The 27,445-nt window shown below is 51.7% G+C and overlaps 1 protein-coding gene across 4 annotated transcripts; it reads right to left on the bottom strand.

The window, feature by feature from the left end:
• Nucleotides 1-78: 78 nt before the first annotated feature.
• ENOX2 (ecto-NOX disulfide-thiol exchanger 2) lies at nt 79-26,851 on the bottom strand. 4 transcript variants are annotated; one of them, XM_086851185.1, is made up of 15 exons: nt 26,786-26,851; nt 17,740-17,850; nt 16,048-16,179; nt 14,318-14,473; nt 13,462-13,668; nt 12,071-12,304; nt 10,738-10,950; nt 9,191-9,297; nt 6,951-7,065; nt 6,295-6,476; nt 5,667-5,774; nt 4,784-4,840; nt 3,829-3,937; nt 3,488-3,573; nt 79-2,271 (listed from the first exon to the last, which is right to left on the bottom strand). In XM_086851185.1, exons 3-15 carry the CDS (start codon nt 16,142-16,144, stop codon nt 2,140-2,142), a joined length of 1,803 nt encoding a protein of 600 aa, XP_086707311.1. In that variant the 5' UTR covers nt 16,145-16,179; nt 17,740-17,850; nt 26,786-26,851; the 3' UTR covers nt 79-2,139. The 4 variants fall into 4 exon arrangements, with proteins under 4 accessions (XP_086707311.1, XP_023782584.1, XP_086707310.1 ...); XM_023926816.2 differs by lacking the exon at nt 26,786-26,851 and adding an exon at nt 26,112-26,239; XM_086851184.1 differs by lacking the exon at nt 26,786-26,851 and adding an exon at nt 26,122-26,178.
• Between the last annotated feature and the right edge of the window lie 594 nt (nt 26,852-27,445).

Raw genomic sequence — 27,445 nt, 5'->3', positions numbered from 1 at the left:
GGCCACAGCCAGGCTCCCAGCCCATGGTCATGGAGTGGTTTGGGCTGGAATGAGAAAGAAAGCAGCTGGGCCAAGATCTGCCCATAAAAAATGTTTATTCCTTAAAAATACAGCATTCATCTGCAGGGACACAACTATTGAGAACATGTTTTTAAAGGGTTTCTATCTGCTCCCAGTGCAGCAAGCGCTCAGTGTTGGGAGCAGGGAGAGCAACAGCCCACGAGGGGTCCCAGGGGAAGGTCCCTGTCACCTGTCCCTGGGTGCCACCTCAGCAGCCCATCTGCAGGATGGATTCTCCTGGGAGAAACCTCAGCCCCTCTGGGAAGGCCCTGGGAGAGGGGAGGCAGCAGGACCCCAGGGTGCTCGAGCCCTGACTCACTGTCACAGCACCAGCCACTGCTCCTGGTCCTGGCTCCTCTCCCTCCTGCTGCCCCATGGAACAAACTGCCCGCTCTCTGCAGCAGCCCCAGCCCCCTCAGCCCCCCGGGAGGGGGCTCTGGCTGCCCACAGAGCCCCGGCCCAGCTTGCAGCCCGCAGGCAGCAGGGGCTGGGAGCCAGCGAGTCCCGGAGCCCCAGCCCACCCAGCCCTCGCCTTCCCTGACTGCGGCTGCTCCAGCCACGGCTGCCCTCGGGGCTCTGGAGCCGTCCTGATTCCTCCAGTTCCTGCCCTGGTTTCCCCAGGATGGCTCTCACTGAGTACACACCCCCTGCCCTCCGCCCTGGCTGACCCCAGGGACAGGTGGCATTGCCACCTTCCCACCTCTGAGACCGTGCTAGGCTCTGCCAGGGACAGCAACAACGAGGAGGAGGAGGATGGTTCATCTGGGCTGGGGGAAGAAGGTGCAGGAAGAAATCCAAGAGATCTGGAGAGACCCCGGGGCCTTGGGATGAGTGGGGAAGGGAGGAGGAGCACAGGGAGTGTTCTCTCCCCCAATGGTGAGAGGAGAAGCAGAGCCAGCAGGTCAATTCCTGGCTCCAAGCCTGGTGTCACTGGTGGAATTTTGGGGTTTTGGATGAGGAATTGGTTCACACAACACCAGGTGTCTGTGCCAGATACACAGAACCACCAGAAACATCCCTGTACTCTCCTGGGCACCACCTTGGCCATGGCACAGGGTGAAGCACCTGGCAGGATGACAGCGGGGCAGGGGACACGTCAGGAAATGCAACTGGGGCTTCTCCCCCAAAGATGAGGTGGGATCTACAGCCCAAGTGAAGGGCACCAACACCTGGGGCATGGGGAACAAGCAGGAGGGGCTGGAGCTGTGCCAGAGCGCTGGGATCACTCTGGGATGTGCAGGATGGTGTGGGGGATGATGCAGGAGCTCTGCAGGGCTGGCTGTGAGCAGGCTGGGCTGGGCTGCACCTCTGAGACCTGGCATGCACTGGGAACACGGGAACTGTGCTGGGAAGGTTCAGGAGCAGAGGAGTCTGTGCTGCTTGAACTTGGTCTCCAACGCAAAGCAGGTGGAGCTGGGTGGTAAAAATCACCAAAAGCCAGGCTGATGTAGCTCTGCTCCACCCACATCCCCAGAAAATCAATGTAAAAGGTTCTGTACAGACTGACCCAGAGCACGAGTGGCACTGCCAGAATCCCCCTCTGCCCCCACCTCAGCTCAACTTCTAACAGAGAAAACAGCACAAAAAACAACCAATTCCTTGGCTCAGAGGCCCCTGAGCCATCCAAATCTTCTGTTTAAACATACCTTGGTTTTTACTCACAGAAATATCTAAAAAATGCCTTTTTTTTCCCCTTTTGGTGATCTAGAAAGCAGAAGATGCCCCTTTGTTATTGGTTCAGGACAGTCTGTGGCTGTTCCTAGCAGAAGGAAGGCTGAGGAGGAGGAATTTGGGCACACAAGCACATACAACATTGGCAGAACACAGAGTCGACACGCTGTGCTTCAAAGGGTCAGGTAGGAGCTTTTCCCCAAATATATTGAACAGCACTTGCCCATTAACAAATAACTGATCAAAGGAGCTGCAGAACTTGGAGGTTCTTCCAGTGGTGCTCTGGACTTGGTTTCACTTTTACTCTTTGTTACCCAGGGCCATGGTGGGAATGGCAGGAGCAGAGGGAGGAGCATCCCGGCTTTCCTCAGCATCCCTATCCCGCTGCTTCCAGCGAGAAGTCAAAGCTCAAGTCATTTTCAACCCATCAAAGCCACAAAACTTCCACCTCTTCTCCAGGCTGGCCCCGACCCCACTGAGCTCCTGCCGGAACGTGTTCTGCAGTCGCGTCATGAGCACTTCCACCTCGGCCGTGCAGATCTGTGCCAGCACAAAGGAAACAGGACTCAGGGTGGGGATGGAAGCCCTGGAGGCTGCTGATAACTCAGACTCAAACAGTTACATGGCTGGAGTTCATCCAGGCTTTCCTGGGGCAGCAGGAGCTGTGTCCAACAGGGCCAAGAGCTGAGGAGGAACCCGAGGTCCTGCCTAGCCACACTCAGGGCCACAGGCAGCTTCTGAAGGGCTCTTCCATGGCTCCAAACCACCTTGGATCTTAATTTTTGTGCTCTCTGCTGACCACCTTGGTGAGAATGACAGACAGGGAACAGGGGAAAAAATATTCCCCTTCCCTTCCTGTCAGCAGCTTCAAGAAACCTGGTTGTATTCTAAGAACTCCCCCTCCTCCTGCCTCACCTCGGGCCCAAAGACCTGCTCAGGGTTAAAAATAACATCCCAAACTCATCTGAGCTCCTGCAAGAGTCAAGGAGGAGACAGAAGATCTCGGAAGGAACACAAAGGACAAGGGGAACAGCCCTGAGCAGGAGGAGACTGATGCCATAGCACAGGTTGAAGGGTGGGCTCTCCCAAGGAGAACCTTCCAGGAGCCTTCTCTGCTCCGTGGATACCAAAGAGGAAGCTCCAGAAGGCAGCTGAGTGCTATGATGGCAGTTTTACAGGAGCTCCAAACCAAAATAAAGGCAGCTGGTGGCCCCACAGACAAATTCCAAGCTAGAATGAGATAAAAATTAACTCATAAAGATAAGGCTGGAGTGAGCCAGGGCAGGGAGCCATGTTTTCTTAGGAAAGGGTAAATTAAACACTGAGTTATAAACACAAGCAGCTGGATAAGTTCCAATCCCAAGACAGGATTCCCATGTGGGGCCTCCTGTCCCTGGGGCTCTTTAAGGAAGAGAGCTGGAGACCAGGATAGAGCAGAATGAGATGTGATTCCTTCCTACATCCCGGAGCCTTTGCATAGCCGCTCCCATTTACTCCAGAAAGGAGCACAAGGGGCACAGGAGAACTTGGGGATGTGGTTAGTGGTGGACCCCAAAGCTGGGCTTTGGCAACCTGGGACAGTGGCAGGTGTCCCTGCCCATGGCAGGGCAAAGAACTGGATGGGCTTTGAGGTCCCTCCCAGCACAAACCATCCTGTCATCCAGAAATCCACCCCAGCCCTGGTCCTCTTGCAGCAGATTTCTGCAGGGAGCAGAGCCCAGGTGTCCCTGTGCAGCCCTAGCTGGCCCACACCCACCTTGCTGTCCAGGCGCTGCAGGTAGGAGCAGATGTACTCAATGCTGGCCCCAAAGGGATGCACGTGGAGGAAGGTTGAGATTATCCCTGGGGAAAGGAACAGCACGAAGGTCACTGCCACCAGACAGAAACCAGCTGGGAAGCCCAGCCCCGTGCCCCTGCAGGCAGCCAGGTGTCACGAGGTCACACCCTGAGCCCAGCAAAGCTCCAGGTTTCCCTCAGCCCCAGGATTCCCACCTCCCCTGGGCTAACCACAGGAGCCAGGGGTGGGCAGGAGGAGGGCAAGGTCCCCTCGGAGCAGAACCCCCAGCTCAGGGCACCAGCACCACCAGCAGAACCCACCAACTAAGAGAACTTCTCGTTCAGATTTCACAGGGCTGTTGCTCAAGGTCTTCTCCGCCGGACATTCCTTCTCCTGGCTGCAGGCACAGACTCGGGACGTGCTGCTCTCCTGCAAAACAAACACCCAGGGCACGTTCCAGACAGCCTGGCACAGCTTGGGCAGGCTCCACAGGGCTGTTCTGGTTCTCAGAGTCCCTGCAGCCTCACTGCTGGATCTGCTGCTCATTTCCCAAAACGCTCCCAGCAAGGCACAGCGGTGTCCATGGTGCTGGCTGTGATCCACCAGCTGAGATGGAAAGGTCACCAAGGATGCAGATGCCACCCTGCAGCAGCCCTGCTCCCTGGCACCACTCCTGCCCCAGGAGGGCCTTGTTTTACACAACACCTTGCAAACCACACCGTGGCCTTGCTGTGACTCATTAGGCTGCAGAGGTTTATTTTTCAAATGCCCAAACTGACACAAATGGGGTTAATCAGGTGCCCATGGGGCTGCACAGGGCTTAGGATCAGACTGTCCCTGACCTGAGTCTGTGGTACTGAATTAAAACAGGATTTGGGATAATTTATTATTCCTGACAAACACATCAATGCAAAGACTGCTGCACTAGGAGCTGAACTTGCTTTCATTCCCTGTTTTTATGTGGAATTCCAGTGGCCTGAGAGCAGTGGAACAGCTTCCAGTGACCAGTGAGATGGGCTGGAGGGAGGCCAGTGACAAAGACAGAACTGAATGGTCCCCTGGGTTTGCTCAGATTCTTACAGCAGTGCAGTTCTCAGCTCACAGGGCTCAGGCTGTGCCCCAGTGGCCTCAACTCCCACATTTGCTTCCAGAGGAGAAAGAGGAGCTCTGCCCTGTGGAAACTGCACTGCAAACCCTCAGCCTGCCTTCTGGAGATGCCAGAAACATGGGATGGGTTGGGCTGACACCTTCCACTCTCCCAGCTCTTGCACTTACATTCCCCTGGCCATCAGCTGCATCTCCCTCCTTGTCCTCTTCATCTGCCATGCTCTGCTGTATATGGGCAAAGAAAGGAAAGATTACTGATGAAAATCTGTTGTTTTGTTTTGAAGCTCCTGCTCTGATGATTGCTGGAATACACAGAACCATTTTTAGCTAGTAGGAAGGAGTTTATTATCTTCCCTATCTCCTGGCACAAAAAAAAAGTGGGACTGAAGACAGAAAGAGATAAACCCAGTACCTGGCTCTGTGGGCCAAGGGGGAAGTGCTGCCTCATGCTTCTTGTGTTATTGTGTCTGTGCTACAGAGAAAAGGACCAGAGAAGTGTAGAGTCATGCCCTGACCCACAATCAAATCAGGATCAAGGCTGAGAAGCAGCACTATGGATTTCTGTTTGGAATTCTGCATGGATTTCTCTTTAGATTAAACCCAGCAAGAATAAAAATATTAAGACACAAGAACTTCCAGTTCCAAAGTGTTTTATGGAGGGCAGATCAAAATGTGCTCCTAAACCACAGCTGTAAATATCAGTGTCTGATAACTGAGACCTTTTTTCTTATCTTTTAAAAGCTCAGGCTGCAGAAAACCCCGTTCCAGCTGTGACACCACTGGGCACTGTTCAGTGACAGCCCTATTTTATTTATAAATAACTTTCATTTTATTTATAAATCACTTGCTGAGATTGTCTCACAGGTACATGAAGCAACTGCAGGTCCATTCCTGACAGACACCCTGCAGTTTCACAGGTGATTTTTCCTCACTTTCCAAGGACAACTGCTCCAAACCAGGGCTGGGCATTCCCACCAGGAGTGCAGAAGGACAGATGTCCCTCACCACAAAACCCAGGGACTGCAGCAAGGCAGAGCTGCACAGCACATACCTGCTCCTTCAGGTTTTCCAGCAACGTTTCTATTTTCAGTTTGTCTTCTTTCACTTTTTCCAACTCAGCCTCTCTCTTCTTGTACTCCTCTTGGACTTTCAAAAGATGCTGGAAGAGAAAAGATAAACTCCTAACCTGCCTTCCACCAACTATTGTTCCAAGACCATAAAATTTAGAAGGGCTTTTCCATGAAGACCAGACAGACCACATTTAAAGTATAACACAAGAAGGATCCACAGTTTAGCTTAGAAATGCCTTGATCCATTAGCACAGAAAAGAGCACATTTGGGGAAACATGGGGCAGTAATTCCATCCCCAGTGGATGGGATTTCCCACTTCCCAACTCAGCTGGTTATGGGCAGAGTTGGTACTTTGGAAGTCACAGTAAAGCTCACAAGGAATCCATTAGCTATGGATTGCTTCCATGGGATTTATCAGCTCACACATAATCCCTGGTATCAATATTTGCTTTGGGTTTGTTTTAACAACACTGGACACAACAAAGTTGCTCCCCCCTGGCAGTTTGGATCCTGCTAAAATCCAGAGTGTTTTTCCACGCGTTTCTGCCACCCATCCCAGCCTCTTTCCCCTGCAGCACGGCCCCAGCTGTGGAAAATTCCAGGCCCACCTTCTGCATGCCCTGCAGAGCCTGCTGGAGGAGCTTCATCTGCTGCTCCTTGGTGGTGTCCTCATCCCTGGAGGCCTTGCCCTGCTCCTGCTTGAGCAGCTCCACCTCGTTGCGGTAGGCATCCAGCTGCCAGCGCAGGCTGTCGTTCTCCTCCTTCAGCGCCTCCACCTGTGTCACCAGTGCTGGGGACACACAGCAATCACACCCCTGAGAGCAGGGAACCCTCTGCTCCCCCCACCCTGCACAGGGGCACCTGTGTCACCAGCGCTGGGGACACACAGCAATCACACCCCTGAGAGCAGGGAACCCTGGCTGCTCCCTCACCAGCACTGGGGACAGCACAGCAATCACACCCCTGAGAGCAGGGAACCCTCTGCTCCCCCCACCCTGCACAGGGGCTCAGCACCCGAAGGAATGGCTCCCTTTTTGGGGTATCACAGGGCTGGAGCCCCTCTGCTCTGCAGCCAGCCTGGGAGAGCTGGGAATGTTCACCTGGAGAGGAGAAGCTCCAGGGAGAGCTCAGAGCCCCTTGCAGGGCCTGAAGGGGCTTCAGGAGAGCTGGAGAGGGACTGGGGGACAAGGGATGGAGGGACAGGACAAGGCTTCCCCCTGCCAGAAAGAAACCACTGTTATGAGCTTTAAAAAAGGGATTTTACCTGACTCTTCTGTTTCCTTCATCTCTGATGGATCTTCTATTTCTTCATCAGACATTTCCATCTCCTCCTCTCTCCGGATGCCCATCAGCTCATCATTGTGGATGTTCCGGATCTCCTGGGGTGCACAAAGCAGAGGGGGTTTCAGTACACATTTGGAGGAACAGGTTGGCTGGGTGAAAAGTTCCTGCAATCTAGGTCTGCAAAACACAAGTCCAGGACATGATTTAAAAACTGGCACAGATTTTTAGATCAAGGGCAATATCCAGCACGAGTCACTCTGTCAGTGCTACTGGGATTACTGACTCTTCCACCTCCCTCCTGCTCTTGTGACGAGGCACCTCAGCCTTGCTGTGCAAACCACAAGGAACTGGAGTCAGCCCTAATCCTCTGGAGCCAAAATATCCCAACCTGAGCCGGGACAGAGCAAACCAAGCTACAGCTGCACCCCTGCATATATAGGCACCTCCTCAAGGTCACCCCAAAAGGCTGAGAGACCCTTTAGCCAGCATCTGATATCTACAGTGAGGCAAGAGACAATTTAAATTACACCTAAAAATGTACCATGTACTAGCAGCATTTTTATAAATAAAAAGCATCTGCCAAACTCTGTACCAAGAAGCTGCACCTTGTGGCTTCCACCTTCCTTCCAGAGCAGTCCCTAAGCTGGGGGAGAGCAGCAGACCCAGCCTGGCAGCTGAAGTGCTCCTGAAAGAGGCCTCACAGTGGTCTCACAGCCTCTTCCCACTGGGAGAACTTACCTTGGAATACAAGACAGCTCCAAGTGGAGAGAGAGCTCCCACCCCAGCCACAGCCAGAGATCAGAAGGCGGGGAAGAACAGCAGCACCGGGCTCAGAGTCAATCTGAATCAGATTGCACTTGGCATCTCAGGTGCAAAAGAAACCTTGGCTCTCTTTTAGCTGCTACAGAGGTTTGACTCAGTGGGACCTGGCAAGTTCCAGAGGTACATCCTCATGGGGAGATCCCAGCTGGAAACTTCCCAGCACACTGGGGGCATTTAGAGTGCTGCAGTGTGGTGGGGGATCAGCCACCTGCTCAGAACCAGCAGGGCCCTGCCTGGGCAGGATCCAGAGTCTTCCCAGGCTGCAGCTCTACAGGAAGGTGTCCTGGACACCCCAATCCATGGAGATCACAGGCCAGGACACCCCAATCCACAGGGATCACAGGCCAGAACACCCCAATCCATGGGGATCACAGGCCAGGACACCCCAATCCATGGGGATCACAGGCCAGGACACCCCAATCCACAGGGATCACAGGTCTGGACACCCCAATCCATGGGGATCACAGGCCAGGATCACCTCCAGCCCACAGGGATCCCTGGCCTGTGGATGGATCAGCAGCCTCTCAGCTTTGCTGAGATTCACTCTGGATGTTAAATGATCTTGTCAAGGTGAAAGACAACTCCTGGTTTTGCTGGGATAGATTTGCTTTCCAAGTTTGTGGTGAGTAGCTCGATATCCCAGACAAATCCAGAACAACTGGGAGATTTACACTGGGGGTAAGGCATGACAGCCAAGGGAGACAAAACCTCACGAGACTCAACAAGGCCCAGGACAAACATCTCCCCACCCATCACTTCGCAGTGGACACCCTTTCTTTACCTCAGCTTCCCTATTTCTGACATTCTGCCTGACTCCCTCAGCTGATTTTATCAAATCTTACTGGACTGAGAACTCTTTTTCCTCCTGCAGGAAGAGCAGTGGGAGCTACAAGCTTCCTTCCATCAGCTCCTTCCTGATCACCATCACATTTCACCATGTCACTTCATGGGATAAACACACAAACATGACAACACGCTCCCTTAAGCCTTCCAGGCTGTTCCCCTGCAATTATTTCCACCTCTCAAGGTGGAAATATCACATAAAAATGTGATAAAAAGAGTCTGATGAAACTCAGAGTTGTTGTTTTTATAACATCTCCTAGAAATCCTTCTTGCTTCAATATTAAAACCAGCAGAAAAATCAACATTTCTTATCATTATCATGACTATTATTGTGCACAGCTTCCATCAGCAGACAGGTCTCGATGTATTGCTTCTGGTGACACAAATACCAAGAGAAAATTCATTACCTGTACCACGAGAGCCTCCTGAGTGATCCCACCTCACACTGTGAAGGAAGGTGTTGTTATCCACGCGAGCATCGTGCAAACTCAACATCAACATCCTGACAAGCAAGAGACCGTGCTGGAGGATCTAACACAAGAAAAGATTACCAACCTCTGCTTGTTTGCACCACACGCTGATGTTCTTACGCTGAGCTTTCGTGAAATGGTCCCAAGCCTTTTGTTTGGAGGCAGAATGGTACACGGCCACTATCTGCTCGACTGGAGTGGCAAATCAGCAGCAAATCGGGCCCGAATAGCATCCAGAGAGGGCGAACAAGAGGAGTAAAGGAGTAAAAAAGTGCAATCAGGCAGGTGGTTTGGCTCCCCTTTTCTCATAACACTGCACTGTGCTGATGCTACGCTCAGGGAAGGGGCTCAGTGTGTATAAAGAGCCTGGTGGCTTCACCAGACCAGTGCCAAACACTCAGAGCAACGACCAACGGGGCCACCGGCTCTGCTCTCAGCTGGGAAAAACGCAGGACACGTGGAAAAAAGGCAGCCCAGGTGCTGAAAAATATCCAAATACGCTGTGTGAGCTGTCTGGGAGTGTGAGTTCAGAGGGCAGGACTCACCTCTGAAATGGGGTGATGGGCTGTGAGCAGGAGTGGGCCTTTGGGCAGTGCCACAGCCTGTGTGAGCTACAGGAGCAGGAGCAAAGCAAAGGCACCAGCCACCAGCCTTTCTTGCTCCTGGCATTTATTCCTCCTGCTTCTCTAGAAAATCAGAGGATTTGGAATACACAAAGTACTTCTCCTTGGCTGAGAGCTTACCCACAGCACAAAGCACATCCACTTGATTTTTTCTATGCTTGTGATGCAGTACCCATAATTCTCAACAAATATACACACATCCCTGCCACTTTACTTAGAGTAACCTGAGAGTGGCTGAGATATCAGCCCTGGTTTTAGAGAGTGGAGTTACACACTGGTCTCTATTTCTACTTACTCTGCAGTGCTCACTGTATGTCCCTCTGGACCATGCGCCCATAGTTTTTACCATTAACAGAATTTAAAGAAAAATAATAATCTAAAAAATCAAGTAACAGCTAAAATCATTATATACAAAACCAAAAGTTAAGAATGTTCAAAAGCTAGGCAAGGGGCTCAAGGAGAATTAGTACAATTGTGGAGAAGCTACTTGTAAAGAAGTAAAAATATTCCGATTTACTAATGCAAGGATGTATAAGAGGCAAGGAACTGTTGCAAATCACATCCTGAAATTAATACAGTCCATGCCTCTTCCTTGATTTCCTGCTTTTATAAAGTACTGGGATCTGAAAGACCCAGGGTCTGCACTAGGGCTGGAAGCACTCTGCTGCTCCTACCTTTGGCGAACAAATCCTGCACACTTCGCTGAGGCACCAGATTCCCAGGAACTTACCTTGGCCGTGCACAGGAGGGATGAAAGGATGACACAACACTAACAGGTGATAATTAAGAATAAAGGAGCTCAGAATCCATTCTCTCCTCCCCCCAGATGTGGACTCTTCCTCCAGTAAGAAGCTCCACAGGGGATTTTTGCCAGGTTAGTGCCACACGACTCCACATCAGCTGGAGCTGCACAGAAGCGGTTGTTACCACTTCTTCCCCTCTCCAGACTCTGCAAATTAAGCCATCCCTACACCAGACAACGGACATCCAGCGTGGAGACACTACTCACACTGCACCAGGATCCCTGAGAGAGCCAGTTTGAACTTCTCTTTAGCCTCCTCCATCTCCTTCTCATGAGCCGCCTTCTCGTTGACGAGCCTGCGGATGTGGCTGTTGGCTGACTGGATCATGGAGTAGAAGTTGTTGGCAGTTCTCCTGTTCACTTCCCCACGTTCTATCCAGGTCAGCAAGGTCTGGATGGCTTCCAAGAACTTGGTGTCATCTGCAGCAAGAAAGGACAACTTTGCACTTCAGCTCTGGGGTGGCTTGGGCAGCTTTCAGGACCTTTCCCTGGAGCTGAACTGCTCCTTCCGAGATCAGCGTCCTTCAGGTGACTCGTCACAACTCTGGGGAGCTGGGAAGGACCTGAACACGTGGCTGAACAAAGGAAGGCAAGTCCAGCACCAAGCTGATGGAGAAAATCCCCTGCTGAGGTGCAGCAAGAGGAGGAACGAGCACTAGAACTTACTGGAAAACTTTCTGTCTACTGAGATGGACCTTCTGTGAAAGGAAATGACCTCCAGCTCCAAAATCATCAGGTCATACATGAACCTCAGGCTTCCAACAAGGTCTTACATTAGTCCTTCCAACCTTAACCAAAATTACCTGGAAGAAACTTGTACTGAACAGTTTTGATTTGCACAAGTTTGCTGCACCCAATAGCTTTGCTCAGCCTTGGGAAAATCAGATTTAAGGGAGACCTCATCACTGTGTGTTACCGCTGAAGATGAACAGATCACACAGACACAGGTCGAGGTGTGCTGAAAGGAAGAGCAGAGTTTATTTTTCCTCCCAGGATTTATAGGTTTCCTACCACGGCCAGGGATTGCATGGTCAGGATAACACTTTCTCACTGCACTGGCCATGAGAGATGCCTATCACAAGATGTGGAACAGAAAGAATGTACACATATCTATGTTTGCAGTTCCTGTCCTGGGAAAGTCCTTAGAAAACTCTGTTAGCAAGCTCAGAAGCTGAGTTTTCAGGGCAACAACTGTGTCCTGGGTGGGGCTGTGAAGATGGAAACTCCTCTTTTAGAAGGGAGTCACGTGGAAAGGATGAGGGGGAACGGGTGCTCCTGGGGACAACTTTTCACAAAGGCAGCACTGTGAAAGTGCTGGGTTCCCCAACACCTCCAGGACTGGGCTGGGCAGAGCGTTGGGCCATCTGGTCTAGCCCAGCCCAGTGCTTTTGCCAAGAAAGGTCGGGCCAGGTGAGCCTTCAGGTCCTCTCCATCCCGAGATCCCATAGATACAATTCAACCTGGGGGTTTCTGGACAAAAAGCAGGAGGATGGCGACAGAGCTGCTGAAAACAAAGCTGTGCCTGCCCAGCCCCTCTCACCTTTGAGCTTCTCGGCCACCACGCTGCACTCGTGGTCGGAGTAGTGGACGACGGGCGGCGGGGAGGGCGGGCGGAAGCGCTCCTCGGCCAGGCGGCGCCAGTGGCGCTCCTCGCGCGCCAGCATGCGCTGCTTGCACTCCCACTCGTACAGGTCATCCCTGGCCTGGGCAAAGTCCACGTGCAGCCGCCCCGTGTCCTTCTTGTCCGTGCTGGAGCCCAGCCGGATGCGGTAGCCTGCGGGAGGGAGGGGCAGGGGCACTCACCTGGGGCTCCCGTGGCTAAAGGAGCCCAGAGGGCTCGGCCCCGATGGCTAACGGGGAAAAATCCTACCAAGGCAATCCCACCAGCCAAATAAACCAACCACCAACCAAATAAAACTCCACAAGCCAAATAAAACCCCACCAGCCAAGTAAAACCCCACTAACCAACCCCACCAGCCAAATAAAACCCCACTAACCAAATGAAACCCCACTAACCAAATGAAACCCCACTAACCAAATGAAACCCCACTAACCAATCCCACCAGCCAAATAAAACCCCACCAGCCAAATAAAACCCCACTAAAGCAATCCCACCAGCCAAATAAAACCCCACTAACCAAATGAAACCCCACTAACCAAATGAAACCCCACTAACCAAATGAAACCCCACTAACCAAATGAAACCCCACTAACCAATCCCACCAGCCAATTAAAACCCCACCAGCCAAATAAAACCCCACTAAGGCAACCCCACCAGCCAAATAAAACTCCACCAAGACAACCCTCCCACCAACCAAATATAACCTCACCAACCAAAAACCCCACTAAGGCAACCCCACCAGCCAAATAAAACCTCACTAACCAATCCCACCAGCCAAATAAAACCCCACTAAGGCAAGCCCATCAGCCAAATAAAACCCCACCAACCAAGTAAAACCCCACTAACCAACCCCACCAGCCAAATAAAACTCCACCAGCCAAGTAAAACCCCACTAACCAACCCCACCAGCCAAATAAAACCCCACCAGCCAAGTAAAACCCCACTAACCAATCCCACCAGCCAAATAAAACCCCACTAAGGCAGGCCCATCAGCCAAGTAAGTCCAGCCCACCAGTCCAATTTTTTTTTTGGCACTATCTTTAGAATCAGCTGGACACTTGTCCATGTAAGATGGGAACAGACTCTGCACCTCAGCCCAATGTTTTGTATCTGTTTTCAGGTGACAAAGCATCGCTGCCTTTCTCTCAGGAGCTGTTTTCATATATTTAAGTAGGAATGCAATGGCAGCAGAAGGCAAACTGACACAGCATCAGAGAAATCTGCCCCAAATTCTGTTGTTCTGCCTTTAAGGGCACCACAACAGCTCTGCCCCAGAATTTTAAGCTTCCCTCTCAGGCAAACACACCCACCAGACAGGTAAAGTGCCTTGTCCACCATGAACTCCTCAGCAAAGCGGATGTGGCAGAAGTTCTTCTTGCTCTTGCGGATAGCTATGACCTCCCCACACTGCTCAAACACCTCCATGATGATCTGCTCCGTCCCATTTTCCGGCAGGCCTCCCACAAACACGGTCTTGCACCCTGGGGGCCTCTCTCTCGTGGCTGGAGGGGGAAGATCTGGAGAGAGAGCAGAGCAGGTCAGGTTTTGGGTTGCCAGCACACATTCCTTCCACCTGAGGGATGACCACACCTTCCTGGCCTCCTCCAAACACACACCTGGCTATGCCACGCTCACATTTGTGGGGTGGATCCCCAGCTCTGCTGAGGTGCTGGATAAAAATAACCACATTCACCAGCATGTTTCCAAAAAGAAGATCTTGTGAGCATGGAGCCCTCTAAACACTCCCCTGAGCTGCTCTCAAAGAACACAAGCAGCACCAGGAGCTCCCAACTTCATCATGGAAGGTGCTACAAAATCACAGCTTAAAAAACTGCCCTGATGCAAATAACCCATAAAAAACATACTCAGGGGATTCCCTGTGCTGCAGCTGCAGATTTGTGTGCTTGAGCTACACCCCACACTACACACGAGCATCAAACCATGAGGACTTCAAACACTCAGTGACTGGAGCAGCTCTCTCCCCAGTCCTTATCAATCTAGCAGCTGAAAAGGCAAACACTCAGTGACAGGAACAGGCTTTTCCTGCTGCTCTGTCACCCTCTGGCCAGCAGTGAGTCCAGGAATGGCCCTTTTGTCACCCACACCTGGGGTTTGCATGAACAAGCACAGGGATACCCTGCAGAGACAGCACAAGCAGACAGTTACGTGGGTTGGGTGGGAACAGAGTGCAGCTCTTGCAGTGGATGATCTCCTTCACGGCCGGCATGTCCGGAGGGATGGGAGGTGGGACAATCCCCAGGCCTGGCATCATGGGGTTGATTGGAGGGATTCCAGTCATCATTCCAAGAGCAGGATCAAAATCTAAATGGGGGAGAGAAAAAGGGAGTCAAGTGGGGGAGCGGAGTCACACAGTGACTGGGAGCTCTGACAGCAAACGGGGAACGCTCCCACGTGTGCCGCTGAAAATCAGGAAATGTGCCAACATCAAACTTTACATCTGTGCCCTCAAAGTAATGTTTTAAAGCTATTTCAATTCTCATTACCACAGTCAAGTTACTTTTCTCTGTTAAAGTAAATTACTTCCTTCTCTCCTCTGTAAACACTGGCTCCCATCTAGTGTCCAACCCTTCCCAGAGAGGATTCTCCACAAAAGGACACCTGGGACATTTGGGAGCAGTGGAAAACCTGACTCAGCTTGGTTGTATGAAGTAGTTCAGCAGCACAGACAGTTGTGACACAGGCTTAAGGGCATTAGGAAGAATTTGTATGTGGAAAAGGTTGTCAGGCATTGGAAGGAGTGGAGTCCCCAGCCCTGGAGGTGGCACTCAGTGCTCTGGGCTGGTGACAAGGTGGGGATCAGTCACAGGTGGGACTCAATGACCCTGGAGGTCTTTTCCAGCCTGAATGGTTCTGGGATTGAGGGCATCATCTCACCAAGCAGACAAGTGCAGCAATTGCAGTAGCTAAGGACCTGCCACAGCAGCCACAGCAGAAACACGGATCTGAGCCAGTCCTCTGCCACCAACCGGCATTTTTGGAGGAAGGGACAAGAAACCTTCCTGTTCCAACTGTGAAATGTGGATGTAGGAGTACATGGGAATTGTATCCTTATCCTGGGATAGGCTTGTGTTGATTTTTCCTTCATGGAAGCATGTCAGCAGGAGAATGACACAGAAACACCATTTCCACAGCAAAGCCAAATGTGAAACAAGGCCTTGGGGACAGGAGAGAACTTTCTCTGTCACTGCTGAGAGAGCTGGGGCTGTTCAGACTGGAGGAGAAAGGTTGTGCTGTCTGCCAACACAGACATTCCCTCCCCAGGTGAGCAGGCAGGTCCTTATGGCAGGGAGAGTTCTCAATGCAGCAAAGCACTGAACAGTCAGTTCCATTCAGGACTTTGATGTCCAGCATCCTGCACTGCTGGGAAATCAGGCACAGCTCAGCTCTGCTCCTGCAGGAGCTCTTTCATCCAGACCAAGGTGACTCAGCCATGCAAATGTATCTCACACTGCAAGGTGGTCACTTCTGGAGCAGAATCCTCCATTAATTTCTGACATATCCGTTTTGCTATCCCTTTGCTTTCCTCTTCACCTTCCTCCCATCCTTCCTTACCAGCCAGTTCAGTTTAGAGTAACAAGTTCCTGGCTATCACTGGTTTCCTGACCTCAGTGTGGCACTCTCCTCCTCCTGCTCCCCTGCAGGACACCTGGGGGTACCCCACAATCACAATTATTTGCATTCAAAAGTGTGTATTCTCATCTCCTCTCAGTTCAGGCCTCTAAATAAATGAGGTGCAGAATGCATTTCAAACACATCTGAGTGCTGGGAGCTCAGCCCAGCCCAGTGCTCCAGGCTGTTCCCAAGGAGCTGGGAGCTGCATCCCCACAGCTGCATCCCCACAGCTGCATCCCCACAGCTGCATCCCCACAGCTCACCAGGCAGGAGGGGCTGGCCTGTCATGCCCATGGGAGCCATGCCCAGGTTGTTCATGGCGGTGGCCCAGGCGCTCGGGTCGGACATTGGCAGTCCCATCGGAACAGAGTCCAGGCTCAGATTTCTGCCACCATCTGTGGAGAGGAACACAAGTGATTAAGGGCTTAGAGCAGATCTCAGCTCTGCCCAGCGAGGCTCTGCAGTGTCAGCACCCAAAACCAGAGCTAAAGCCACTCTCAGGGAAGAGCCAGGAAAAAAAACAACCTGAAAGCACCTCAGTTATGGCTCACCCACTGCAACTGACAGCTCTAAGGGGCCTTGAAGGATCCTGATTAAAGGTAAGGGGATGCTGATTCCCCACAAGAGATTTAGGAGCAAAGGACACAACTGCCAGACCTCACTGAACTGAAGGGAGCTGTCCCAGCAGGATCCTCCCACCGCCAGCGCTCTCCCAGCTCATCAAAACCAGCACTGAACGGTGCTGTCAAGTCCCTGACCCTCCTCCAAGGATTTTTACCTCTCAGTTGGACCTTCTCTCTACCCTGCTGCATTTCACCCTCTCTCTGCAGCTGTGGGCTTTGCACATCACCTTCCTTCTGCCTCATCCTTCCCCACTACACCTGGAACCTCCCCAGGGAAGTTCCTGACTCACTCCCACACTGCTCATCCCAACCCATGGCACAAGCAGGCACCACATTTCCCCAGTCACAGTGCTGGGATTGCAGTTTTCAGCCACAAAAATGGGTAAGACACTTGTTTTTTTTTATGTAGAACAGTTAAATTTTTATTTACCATAGTTTATATTACTATTAGAAAGTCCTGTGTTTTATTTTAATTGGTTAGTAATTTATTGAAATTTAGTTTATTGGTTGGTAATGGATAGTGTACATGTTTATAAAAATTTTTATATGTTTACATTTTTGTTTATTGGGAAGTGGACATTTTGCATGGGTAGAATTTTCTTTTTTACAGGTGTGAGTTGTTTTTTTACAAGAATAGATTGTTGTGTAAACTGATTTTCATTTTTATAGTTCTTTTCTCATGGGACATTATCAGGCTAGCTGTCAGCTTAGCTGAAGTAACAAGGCCTTTTATAAGGCCTTTCTTTCCTAAGGTTTTACCTATTGTAACAGTTTTCCTGCAAAACTCCTTGACCTGACATTACAATGTCATACACTTCATTTAACACTTTGTTTTTATGACATTATCTTAAATGTGAATGTCTCCAGTCATTCAGCCTGAGCTGCCTTATCCTGCTTTTAATTAACCATCATGATTTTAATCTTGAGGTTCTGTTCAATTAGGAAAATAAATCTATTGGGACAAGTATAGAGAACCACAGAAGGGTTTGGGTTGGAAGGGACATGAAAACCCATCCAGAGCCACCCCAGCCATGGCAGGGACACCTCCCGCTGTCCCAGGCTGCTCCAGCCCCAATGTCCAGCCTGGCCTGGGACATTCCAGGGATCCAGGGGCTGCTCTGGGCACCTGTGCCAGGGCCTGCCCACCCTGCCAGGAACAATTCCTGCCCAAAATCCCATCCAGCCCTGCCCTCTGGCACTGGGAGCCATTCCCCACTGCTCTACCCCAGAGCCCAAGCCTGGCTCCAGGCACAGTGGTGGGACTCAGCAGCAGCAGAGCACAGCCCCTCCTGCCCAGCCTCAGGACTGTGTCCTGCCAGCAGTGGAGCTCACCTGGGGGAATGCTGCTCCTCTTCCTCTTCCCCGGGTCACTTCCATCCTCAGCCGGGCTCTCAAGCCCGAGGGACTCAGTGCTGGCAGGGTCAAAGGACAGGTGGTTTAAACCTGAAAGAGAAAAGCACACTTGGAGACTTGACTTACACTGGTTTGTGATGCTTCTGGATCACTGGAGTGAGAGAAATGCCCAGTTCCAGGCACAAGCAGCACACCAGGCCCTGAAGGAATCCTGACTCCTGGCCCCAGCTCTGCCTGATCTGAATGTTACACAATAAAATATTACTCACCAGCATCAATTCCACCACCCACACAAACCAAACTGCCTGCCAGAGTAAGCCAGGGGCACATCTTCCCTGGGTTGAGCAGCATTTCAAGGCTGGAAACTCAAAGGACAGGATTTTCCCCTGTTTCTTCAGTCCAGGAATACATTGTTAGGAGCTACTCAAGTCTCACCAGCTGAGAATTCACCTGGAGTGATTTACTACCAAAAAACAAGGCACAACTGAGAACATCTTCAAAACAAGAAGATGCTGCTGGAATTTTTGTTCAAGGAGTCTGGCACACAGCTGCTCCTGGTCACGGATGTGAAAGGGGCTGTGGGATGCAGATCCCACAAAGGGGAGCTCCAGAGCTGCACCCTCCTGTCAGGGAGAGCAAGAAGGTCTCCTGTGAGCCTCCTTTCTCCAGCCTGAAGAGATGGGTCCAGGGCCCTGAACTCACCATTGAGTTCCTCCCTCCACCTTCTGTCACAGTCAGCACTTGCAGGGATGCAAGACCAAAGCAGCATTGAAATACTGAGTTTGTCTCAGCAAATTCACCCTGAACAGCCAATATGGAAAAAAATAGAAAAAAAAACCAAACAAATCTTTTCTGTGGACCCATATAAAGTGATAAAAACAAGCACATTTCTAAGGTGCTCTGTGTTCCCAGGGGAGTCAGCAGAACCATGACAATCATCCCATGCCAGGGCACTGATGGGCTGAGGCATTTGTAGCAAACCTTCCTCCAGACCCTCTGCAGCGCTGCCATTTCTGTTCTAGAGGATCCCACTTCCAAGAACTTCATAAACATGGCTCTTGGGGCTGGCTGTAAATAGCCAAGTGGGAGCCTGGAGGGCTCCTCTCCCAGCCACTGAAAGGTGAGAACGCAAGAAGCAGCCAAAAAACCAAGGACTATTCAGCTGGCAACAACAATAGTCACGCCCGGCCATGCAGGATGCCTACAATGCTGTGGCTTAAATATTCCAAAGTCAAAATATCATGGAGGTCATGAGGGCTCAGGAAAACAAATCTGAATGCAGTAGGTTAAAAATAGAGAGCTTGTGCACAGGGAAGACAGCAGGAGAAAGGAAAAGGAGCGGTTCTAATATTATATTGGCATTATCCATGAGATCAAAAAGGCAGAATTGAACAAGTTTTCCCACATTTGGGAATGGGGAAGGATGGAGAGAAGCAGCAGGACAGCCAGACCCTGGTGTCACAGGATGGACAGACACCCTGCTCTGAACACAACACTGGGGAGACACCTGGCACTGAGCAGCAGCTGAATGGACACTGCTCCAGCACTGCTTCCCAGCCCGCTGGGGAACACAGGCAGACACTCACCCCGAGGATTTCCAGCCCCAGCTTGAGCTGGGATGCTCAAATGTCCCAGCATGTCCCCAGGGCCAGAAACAAAGCAGCCATCAGCTGGAAGGCTCTGGGTGGAGACACTTGTGTGACCTGCAGCAGGAGCCGTGTCCTCAGGACCAGCTACCATCCAGCAGAACCTAACAACAAACGCGGAGCAGAAAAGCCACGGGGAAAGCTCTGCTCTCACTTCATCAGGATGGAGAACCAGAAAATGTCCCAGGAAAGCAAAGGGCAGTATGGAAAGTGGGAGATGGAATCTGTAAGAAAGGGACCTTGTTGCAGCTCTCTTGCAGCACAGTTTGCTCCAAAAATTAATACAAGCCACAGAGAAGATTCCCAGCACAATCTGGAGTAAGAAACCCCTCATTATGAAACCCCTCATTATGTCAGATTTGCCCCCCTACACAGGATAAATGCCATGGACTGCACAAACCCACTTGCCTCTCTCCTGTCATCCCAGCGAGCAGCCAGAGCTCCAGCCACACCCTCTGGGTACAGAGAACTCAGAGAGCTGAAGCTGCAGAAAATCCTCTCTCCTGGGCTCTGAGCAGGATAAAAGCTGAAAGGCTCGACCAGTGCAGCCAGGAGGCACAAACAGGAGCATCTCTCTGTCCTTTGTGCCAACCACAATGAGGTGTCCTTGGCCATTCCAAGCTGCTCTGCTCAAGAGGGAAGGCACCAGCACAGGAGCAAACCACAGGGGTTTGTTAAGTGAGCTAGCCTGGGCCTTGGTTTGAAAAGAAAAATGTTTGCTAAGGGAGGCAGGAGCCTCCCTTGAAATGGAAAATGTACACCCCCTCCCTCTGAATTATTATAATTTTGAAATTAAGGGGCTCTCAGGCAAAGATATGGGAGTAGGAATAACAGTTCTTTACTAGGATGTATAAATAATAAAAAAACCCCTACAACTTAATAGGGAAATGAAAATAAAAATACAATAGTACAAAAAGCACTGCCAGTCAGAATCCAATGTGATACTCTGCTGGGCAGGGTGTTGGTGGCAGTGGGGTTAAATGGTGGCTGCAGCCCTGGAGTGCCAGATGTGGCTCTGTGAAGCTGTGACCCTGCAGAAGGGGGCAGTTCCCCTCTGAAGGTCCAGGGCTGCTGTAGATGGGTCCTGTTTTCCTCTGGGAATCCACCAGTGGAAAAAAAGGCTGCCTGTGGTGTTCCAAAGCTCAGATTGTATTCAGGTATGTAGGCCTGGCTCCTCCCCTGGCTGGAGCATCTCCCAGTGGGATGATGGAATTTTCTCACTCCTGCAGTGAGACCCAAGGGATCATCAAGAGCAGAGATCCCCCTGGAGGGAGGATGGGTCCTGGAAGGGATAAAGAACACTGCCCCAGCTGGTTTTAGCAGCTGGTGATAGACTACATCCCTCTGGCTACACCTTGCATTGCAACCCAAGACACCTGGAAAGGCCAAAATCAGATTTCTGCATTTGCTGGGAAATGCTACACAGAAGGTAAGGGGGGAGGAGATCTGGGCTTCTAGCAAGTGTCAGAACTGGTGTCAGCACTTCCAGAGCCATATGTGGCACAGGTGTCAGTGTGCCCTTCCTCTCCCTGTTCCTATCTGCAGGGATTTTCAGAGGACTCCATTTTTAAGAGTGAGACATGAGGCGCTGCCATAATGCAGTGACTAAACATTTAAAAATAAAAACTTGGGCTAGGAGATTCGTCAGCAGAAAAACAGATCAGGGAAAGAAGGGGGGATGCTGAAAGATGAGCAGAAGGCAACTCTGAGCAAGGCCTCTCCCACAGCACAGCAGGTCCTCGTGGGTGGTTTTCCCCTCTGGAAATAGGTGCTGAGCTGTGATGGGAAGAGTCCACAGCTTCCCACTGGTCTAAGCAGCACTGCCAATGCACAGCCCCCCGTCCCACGGGGCTGGGATCAGCCCAGGTCTGTGCTGGGGCTAAAATCAGCTGCAGCTTCCACAGCACAGCTTCAGAGAGGGGCTGGGGAGAGAGGAGAGATCTCAATGTTCCAGGCATAAATCTAGGGAAGTATCCATCCTCACTGGGTCCTGTGCCAGACCCAGGACAGGTCTTGGTTTTCCAATCCTGCTAACAGAGCTGGGCCATTTCCTTAATGACCAGGGGAAGAAGAAACCCCAAAAAGCCCCTGAGGCCAACTGAAAATCCCGTTTTAAGATCATTCCCAAGAGTTGGAAACACTGGAAATCACAACCAAAACGGGATTGTGCAGCTCCTGTGCAACACTCCTGGGACCACTTACAAACAAGCACGGGGCTGCCACCTCGGGATTTGGGCAAAACGTTCCCTGCTGGGTTCAGGAACATTCAGTTCAGTGGTGGCACGAGCTCTGCCACAAGCCTGGCACAGCTCTGGGGTGAAGCCTGGAGCTCCAGCTGCAGCCTCACTCTGCCCAGGCACTGCAACAGCTTTCCTGCCACCCAACCAGTTAATAAACAGCAGGAACATAAACCTCTGCCCCAAAACTCAAATTACAACTACTGCCAGCTACTCCGACACTGTCACACACATAAAAGCCTTTCAACGATACTCAGAAAGCCTGTGCAGGCTGCTGCCTGGCTGGTCGTGTTTTGGGGTGTGCTGGAACCCTCTCAACCACTCTGGGTCACACTTTGGGGTGTCCCAGGTCCCTCCAAACCCCTCAGGGATTTTGGGATCCCCTGGGCTCCTCTGAACACATATTAGACTTCTCTTACTGAGCATCAGGGGAACTCCAGAAATGGGCTGACACAGGCTTTACTATAAATATGGATTTACCTTTTGCCAACATCGGCAAATACAGGGAATAAGCAGTGCTCAGTCTGAGCAGGGTGCCTGTGGTTTTTGGAATAAACTGGAGTCTGGATACACTGTGCCATTGATTACACAGTGCCGGTTTTAAGCCCTCAAGAAATGAACTTGAGAAGACACCAAAGTACACCTGCAGCAACCAATTAGAACACAAGAGAAAACAGACCAACAGGGAAGGGAGAGGAGAGGGATACCAAAACTTTGAAGTTACGTTTTGATCCCAGTCATTTCCTTTTGGAAACTAATTCCCAGGTTCAAAAAACTACTGCTGGGCTCGTGCATGTTCCTCTAGCACAGTCCTGGCTTAATTATGACTGGTAGAGCTCCCCAAGCAGCAGTCTGAGCCGGGAGCTAGCCAGGCACACTGATGAGAGCAGCACAGTTCTGAGAGTGACCTCTGCCAGCTCCAGCTAATCCTGCAGGGCAGCCCAGACCCCCCCTGTGTTACCTGTGAACTGCACCAGGAACATGGCAAGATGCTCATCGTAAGGCAGGAGCTCACACAGCTCTCCCACTGCTCCCAGCTTGGCTTTGTGTCTGAAAATCCCGGTGCCAGGCTGAGCTCCCTCGCTCAGCCCCCAGCACCAGAGGAAAGCTGGGACCCAGTGACAGCAGAAGTGGCCCGGGGCAGGCAGGACAGCCCAGGCTGAGAGGCCAGGCTGGCACCCAGCAGCTCCACGTGTCACCATCCATCTCCTGTGACTGACACCCATAGGCACATGCCAGGATGCGGGGGACGGAGGCGGATGAGCAGGTGGGGAGGCAATTAACAGCCAGAGCGTCTGAATTTGCCAGGGATTTCATCCATCACTGCTCTAAGCACTGGCACGCAGCTCAATAAACCCTGTTTGCATGCCCGAGATTAGTGGCCTTTGCACTGAAAGATTAATTCCTGGTAATCCTTGATGGTAAGAGGCACGCTGCTTGCTTTCCTTGATTCTGGAAGCTTGTACTTGAAAGAAATAAATTAATTTCAGGCAGCTAATTATTCTAGCAGGGCTCTATAAAACCAAGAGACACAAAGAGCCCCTTCCTCCTTTGCACCCGAGAGCGCAGCGGTCAGCAACCCTAATCAGGGACACCAACCTGCAGAGTTTTCACAAAAATACAACCACAGCAGCAAAAATAGGGGGATTTGACCAAATCCTGTATGAGCTGTGCTCTTCACTCGATGTTGTAACCCAAAACAAAGGAAAAGCCTCCTTCCCAGCACGTGTGTACACACAGGTCACCAGCAGCGACCTCACACAGCCCTCAGTGCTTCCCAGCCAGGGAACCTGCCATGCCCACCACGCCAAATTATTGAAAATTCCATGGAATGCTTTCAGGATGCTCACAAGGCTCTGCCAAACCACCCTCCCTCTGCACACACTTCTAGGAATTCTAAGCCTGGGATTTCCAGAGGGTGAGCTGCTGCAGAGCAGGTGGCTGCAGGCAGCCCAGTCCCATCCCTTTCTGTCCTTCCAGACTCCTTCAGCACTCCTGAGAGCAACATCCAGCTCAAATGCCACCCCAGAACAATGCTCAACAGCTCCTCTTTTCAGAAATATCTGTTTGAAAACCCAGCAGAAGGAAGCTGATGGGCAAAGGGATGCAGGACTAACTACACAGAGCTACTGGGGAACAAAAAAAGGGGGAAGAAGAAAAAAAAAAAGAGGAGAAAAAAAAAGGGGAAGACACAAAGAAAACTCCAATAGAGCCAGCAGTCAGGATCATCAGAAACTCCCAGTGCTAAAGCTTGGGCTGATAGGCAAGAGAGCCTCGTGGAAAGCCAGCACCAGCGTGAGGAGCTGCTGGCTGAGAGCAGAGCAGCTGGATGGGATGGACATGATAGAACTGGAATAATGTCAGCAGAAAAGTTGGGGATTAAGGGAGAAATCTCACACCATCTTTGGAAGGTGTACAGAATACCTCAGTAGCAACACCTGATCTTTGCAGCGACTCAGTGATTGAACCTCATCCCTGCTACGAGCTCCAAACACATGACCTTCAACACAGAAACCTGACCTCACCCCAGCTCCCTCACAGCTTTCAACAACTCGGCTCAAGGACCTTTTTAATTAGATCCTCAAAATTCCTCAAATGAGCCTTGAAGAAACAGAGAAGCCAAGCCCTTGGCTTCCAGCACAGGGAGGAGTACAGCTGGAGTAGGAAGGAACACGAGTTGGAAGGACAAACTCCTACCCCAGGCCACCTCCATCATTTCCCACCATCTCAGGGCTCTGCTTTCTGCAGGAGAATATGGAAAAATACAATGGCCAATTAATGTAACTCCAGGGAAGGTAAGGATGGTGTAGACTAACGAGGAGCTTACCCAAGGATTAATGTTTGTGTAACAAACACGTGGCACTAAAGAACAAAAACATCTCCCCGCAAGGACGGACGTTACTGGGTGCGGCACACAGCACCAAGACACGAGGAAAATCAGAGAGTAAAGCACATAAACTAAAGCAGCTCCATGTAAACGCTCAAGGAAGCAAAAAAACACATGTGCAGCTACAAGTTCCATTGCAGGGATGTGGGAGAGCTGCAGCCCACGGCAGCTGTGGGCACCAGCAGCCCCAGAGCTCCACGTGCTGCCCACGGAGCATCTGCTGTGGATCCAGCACAGCCCAGCCACACTGAGAGCCTGGCACAGAGCACAGCCAGGTGTGTCCCACCTCGGGGGAATGCTGCCACCTTCACCCCAGCCCTTCTGGAAACTCACTCTTGGACTTTATCATTTCTTTATATGCAGCAAATTTCTCCTCGTGCCGCTTTCGCTGTGCTAAAAATAATATTGCATTGTCTTTCATATTTATGTATTAATCTTTATGTGTTGTTATTGGTCATAACTATTTGGATATGGTAAAATTCGTAACTCCTTTCAGCTGTTCATTAGTATAACACAATCTATTAGTTTTGCACTGTATAGCCCATAGAAATAATCATGGGATTAATATATTATATAGGTTATATTATACTATAATATAATATAAATATATAATATAAATAATATGTAATAGATATAATAGAAAATAGAGGTAATAGAAAATAGAGGTAATAGATAATATGTAATAGAAAATAGAGATAATAGAAAATAGAGATAATAGAAAAGAGATAATAGAAAATAGAGATAATAGAAAATATAAATAGACAACAGATAATATAGACAATAGATAATATAGACAATAGATAATATTTATTTTATATATGAATATATTATATTTATGTATGCACCACATACCTTACAGAAATAAATATGACTATATTATACCTAGGTATACATCCTACAAGTTATAAAAACAGTGGTGTGATAAATGTATTACATTGTCAGCCTTAGCAAAACAGGAAATGTTAAAATGCTTCCACGTAACCAAGAGAGGGTGTGAAGCAATTATGTTGTTTTTCCCCCGTCTGACTGACCTCTCCAAGCAATAAGGTAACAGTGACAGAAAGCAGAGCGCCGGGGAAGAGTTGGAGAAGAACTTGTTAACTCCTCCTTATCAGGGAAGTGTGAAACAACAGGATGAAGGAATAAAATATATTGACCGGATCTACAGGATGTCGTGCAGATAAGTCAGCACGTAAGGTCAAACAAAAGAGTTTCCGCAACATCAAAACCTCCCAAGAACGTCTGAATAATGTATGAAACACATAAATATGTATAAACCTCTGCAATGTAACAATATATAGGTAACACTGTCTAAATCTGCCGGTGTGTTCTTTGGCCAATAGCCAGAAACAGCCCAGCGCTGGACACTGCTCCTTCTCATCCCCTCATTGAACCGTTCAAAACGCTGAAGAGCGAGCTGTTTTCACAACAGGATCAGTGGGATTGAAAGAGACCCTCGAGATCACGCAGAGCCAGCAGCAATAACCCCTAAAACACATCCCCGAGTGCCCCTCGGACACTTCCAGGGCTGGTGCCTCCACCCCGAGCGATTCATTCCAAGGATTGGTGCTAATTCCTCACCTGAGCCTACCTTGGCACGAGCCGAGGCTGTTCCTTCTCCCCTGGAGCCAACACAAGGTCCCGACCTGCGGCTGAGCAGAGCCGGAGGGTTCCCCTGAGCCGAGTCCCTTTCCAGCTGCTCCTGGTGCCCCACGCCTTTCCCTGCGCACTCCCCATCCTTCCCGACATCATTTTAATCTTCTTTTTCAAGTGATTTTAGCTTCCGCTGAACCCAAACAGCGGCCCAGACACTTCCCGTATGGAATAAACTTTGGCACGCAGCCTCCGCAGCACCCAGACGGCCCCGGAGCGCTGCGGGTGTCCCCGCCGGGCTCCAGGAGCTCCCCCCGGGCTCCCCGAGCTCCCAGAGGGCTCCAGGAGCTCCCCCCGGGCTCCCCGAGCTCCCCCAGGCCCCGGGCCGAGCTCCCCGGCAGGTCCGGCCGGCCCGGAGCCGCGCTGGAGGCCGCCCGTGCCCAGCGAGCCCCGCTGCCGGCCGAACAGCGGCCCGGAGGCCGAGGGAGAGCGGGGCGGGCCCTCCGCACGGCCGGGGAGCACTCCGGGCCCGGCTGCGGCTGCCGCCCGCTGCGAGCCGGGGCTCCGGGGCAGGGCGAGGCCGGGACGGCCCCGCTCCCCGAAGTCTCTCTCGCTCTCTCGTTCCCTTCTCCCCGGTTCGCGTTCCCGTTCCCCGCACTCACCGCCCGCCCGGGCCCGGCCGCTCCCGCACGCGCCGCCGCTTCCGCCGCACGCCACGCCCCGCCCCGCGCGCCCCCGCCGCACGCGGCCATTGGCTGCTGCCGGGGAAAGGGGCGGGGCGGACGCTGCGCGCGCACCGTGACGGGCACGTGACGGCGCCCGGCGGGGCGGGAGCGCGCGGGGCGGAACTGGCCACGCCCCCCGGGACCGGTCACACCCCCCGGGACCGGTCACACTCCCCGGGACCGGAACCGTCCCACCGGGTCCAGTCACACCCCCGGGACCGGTCACACCCCCCGGGACCGGTCACACTCCCCGGGACCGGAACCATCCCACCGGGTCCAGTCACACCCCCGGGGCCAGCCACACCCCCAGGACCGGAACCATCCCACCGGGACCGGGACCGTCCCACCGGGACCATCCCACCGAGACCGTCCCACCGGGACAGGGCAGCAGGCGCGGCTCTGCTGCTCTCGCCCTCCTTTCCCCCGCCCCGCTTCTGTGCTGCTCCCGGCCTCGGGCAGAGCCGCCCCCGGTGCCGCCCCGAGCCCCCGGTAGCGGAGCAGAGACCGGCGGGGCACAAAGGCGTTTATTCAGCGCAGGACAGCGGTGGGGCGGGCGCTCTCCATCGTTCCCGGGGGAGGGACGGCAGCAGCCCCGCC

Source organism: Cyanistes caeruleus, chromosome 14 (assembly GCF_971803275.1).
Source record: "Cyanistes caeruleus chromosome 14, bCyaCae1.hap1.1, whole genome shotgun sequence".
Classification (NCBI taxonomy): Eukaryota; Metazoa; Chordata; class Aves; order Passeriformes; family Paridae; genus Cyanistes; species Cyanistes caeruleus.
Note: the sequence above shows the minus strand (reverse complement) of the source record. Positions and strands in the feature narration are given on the sequence as shown.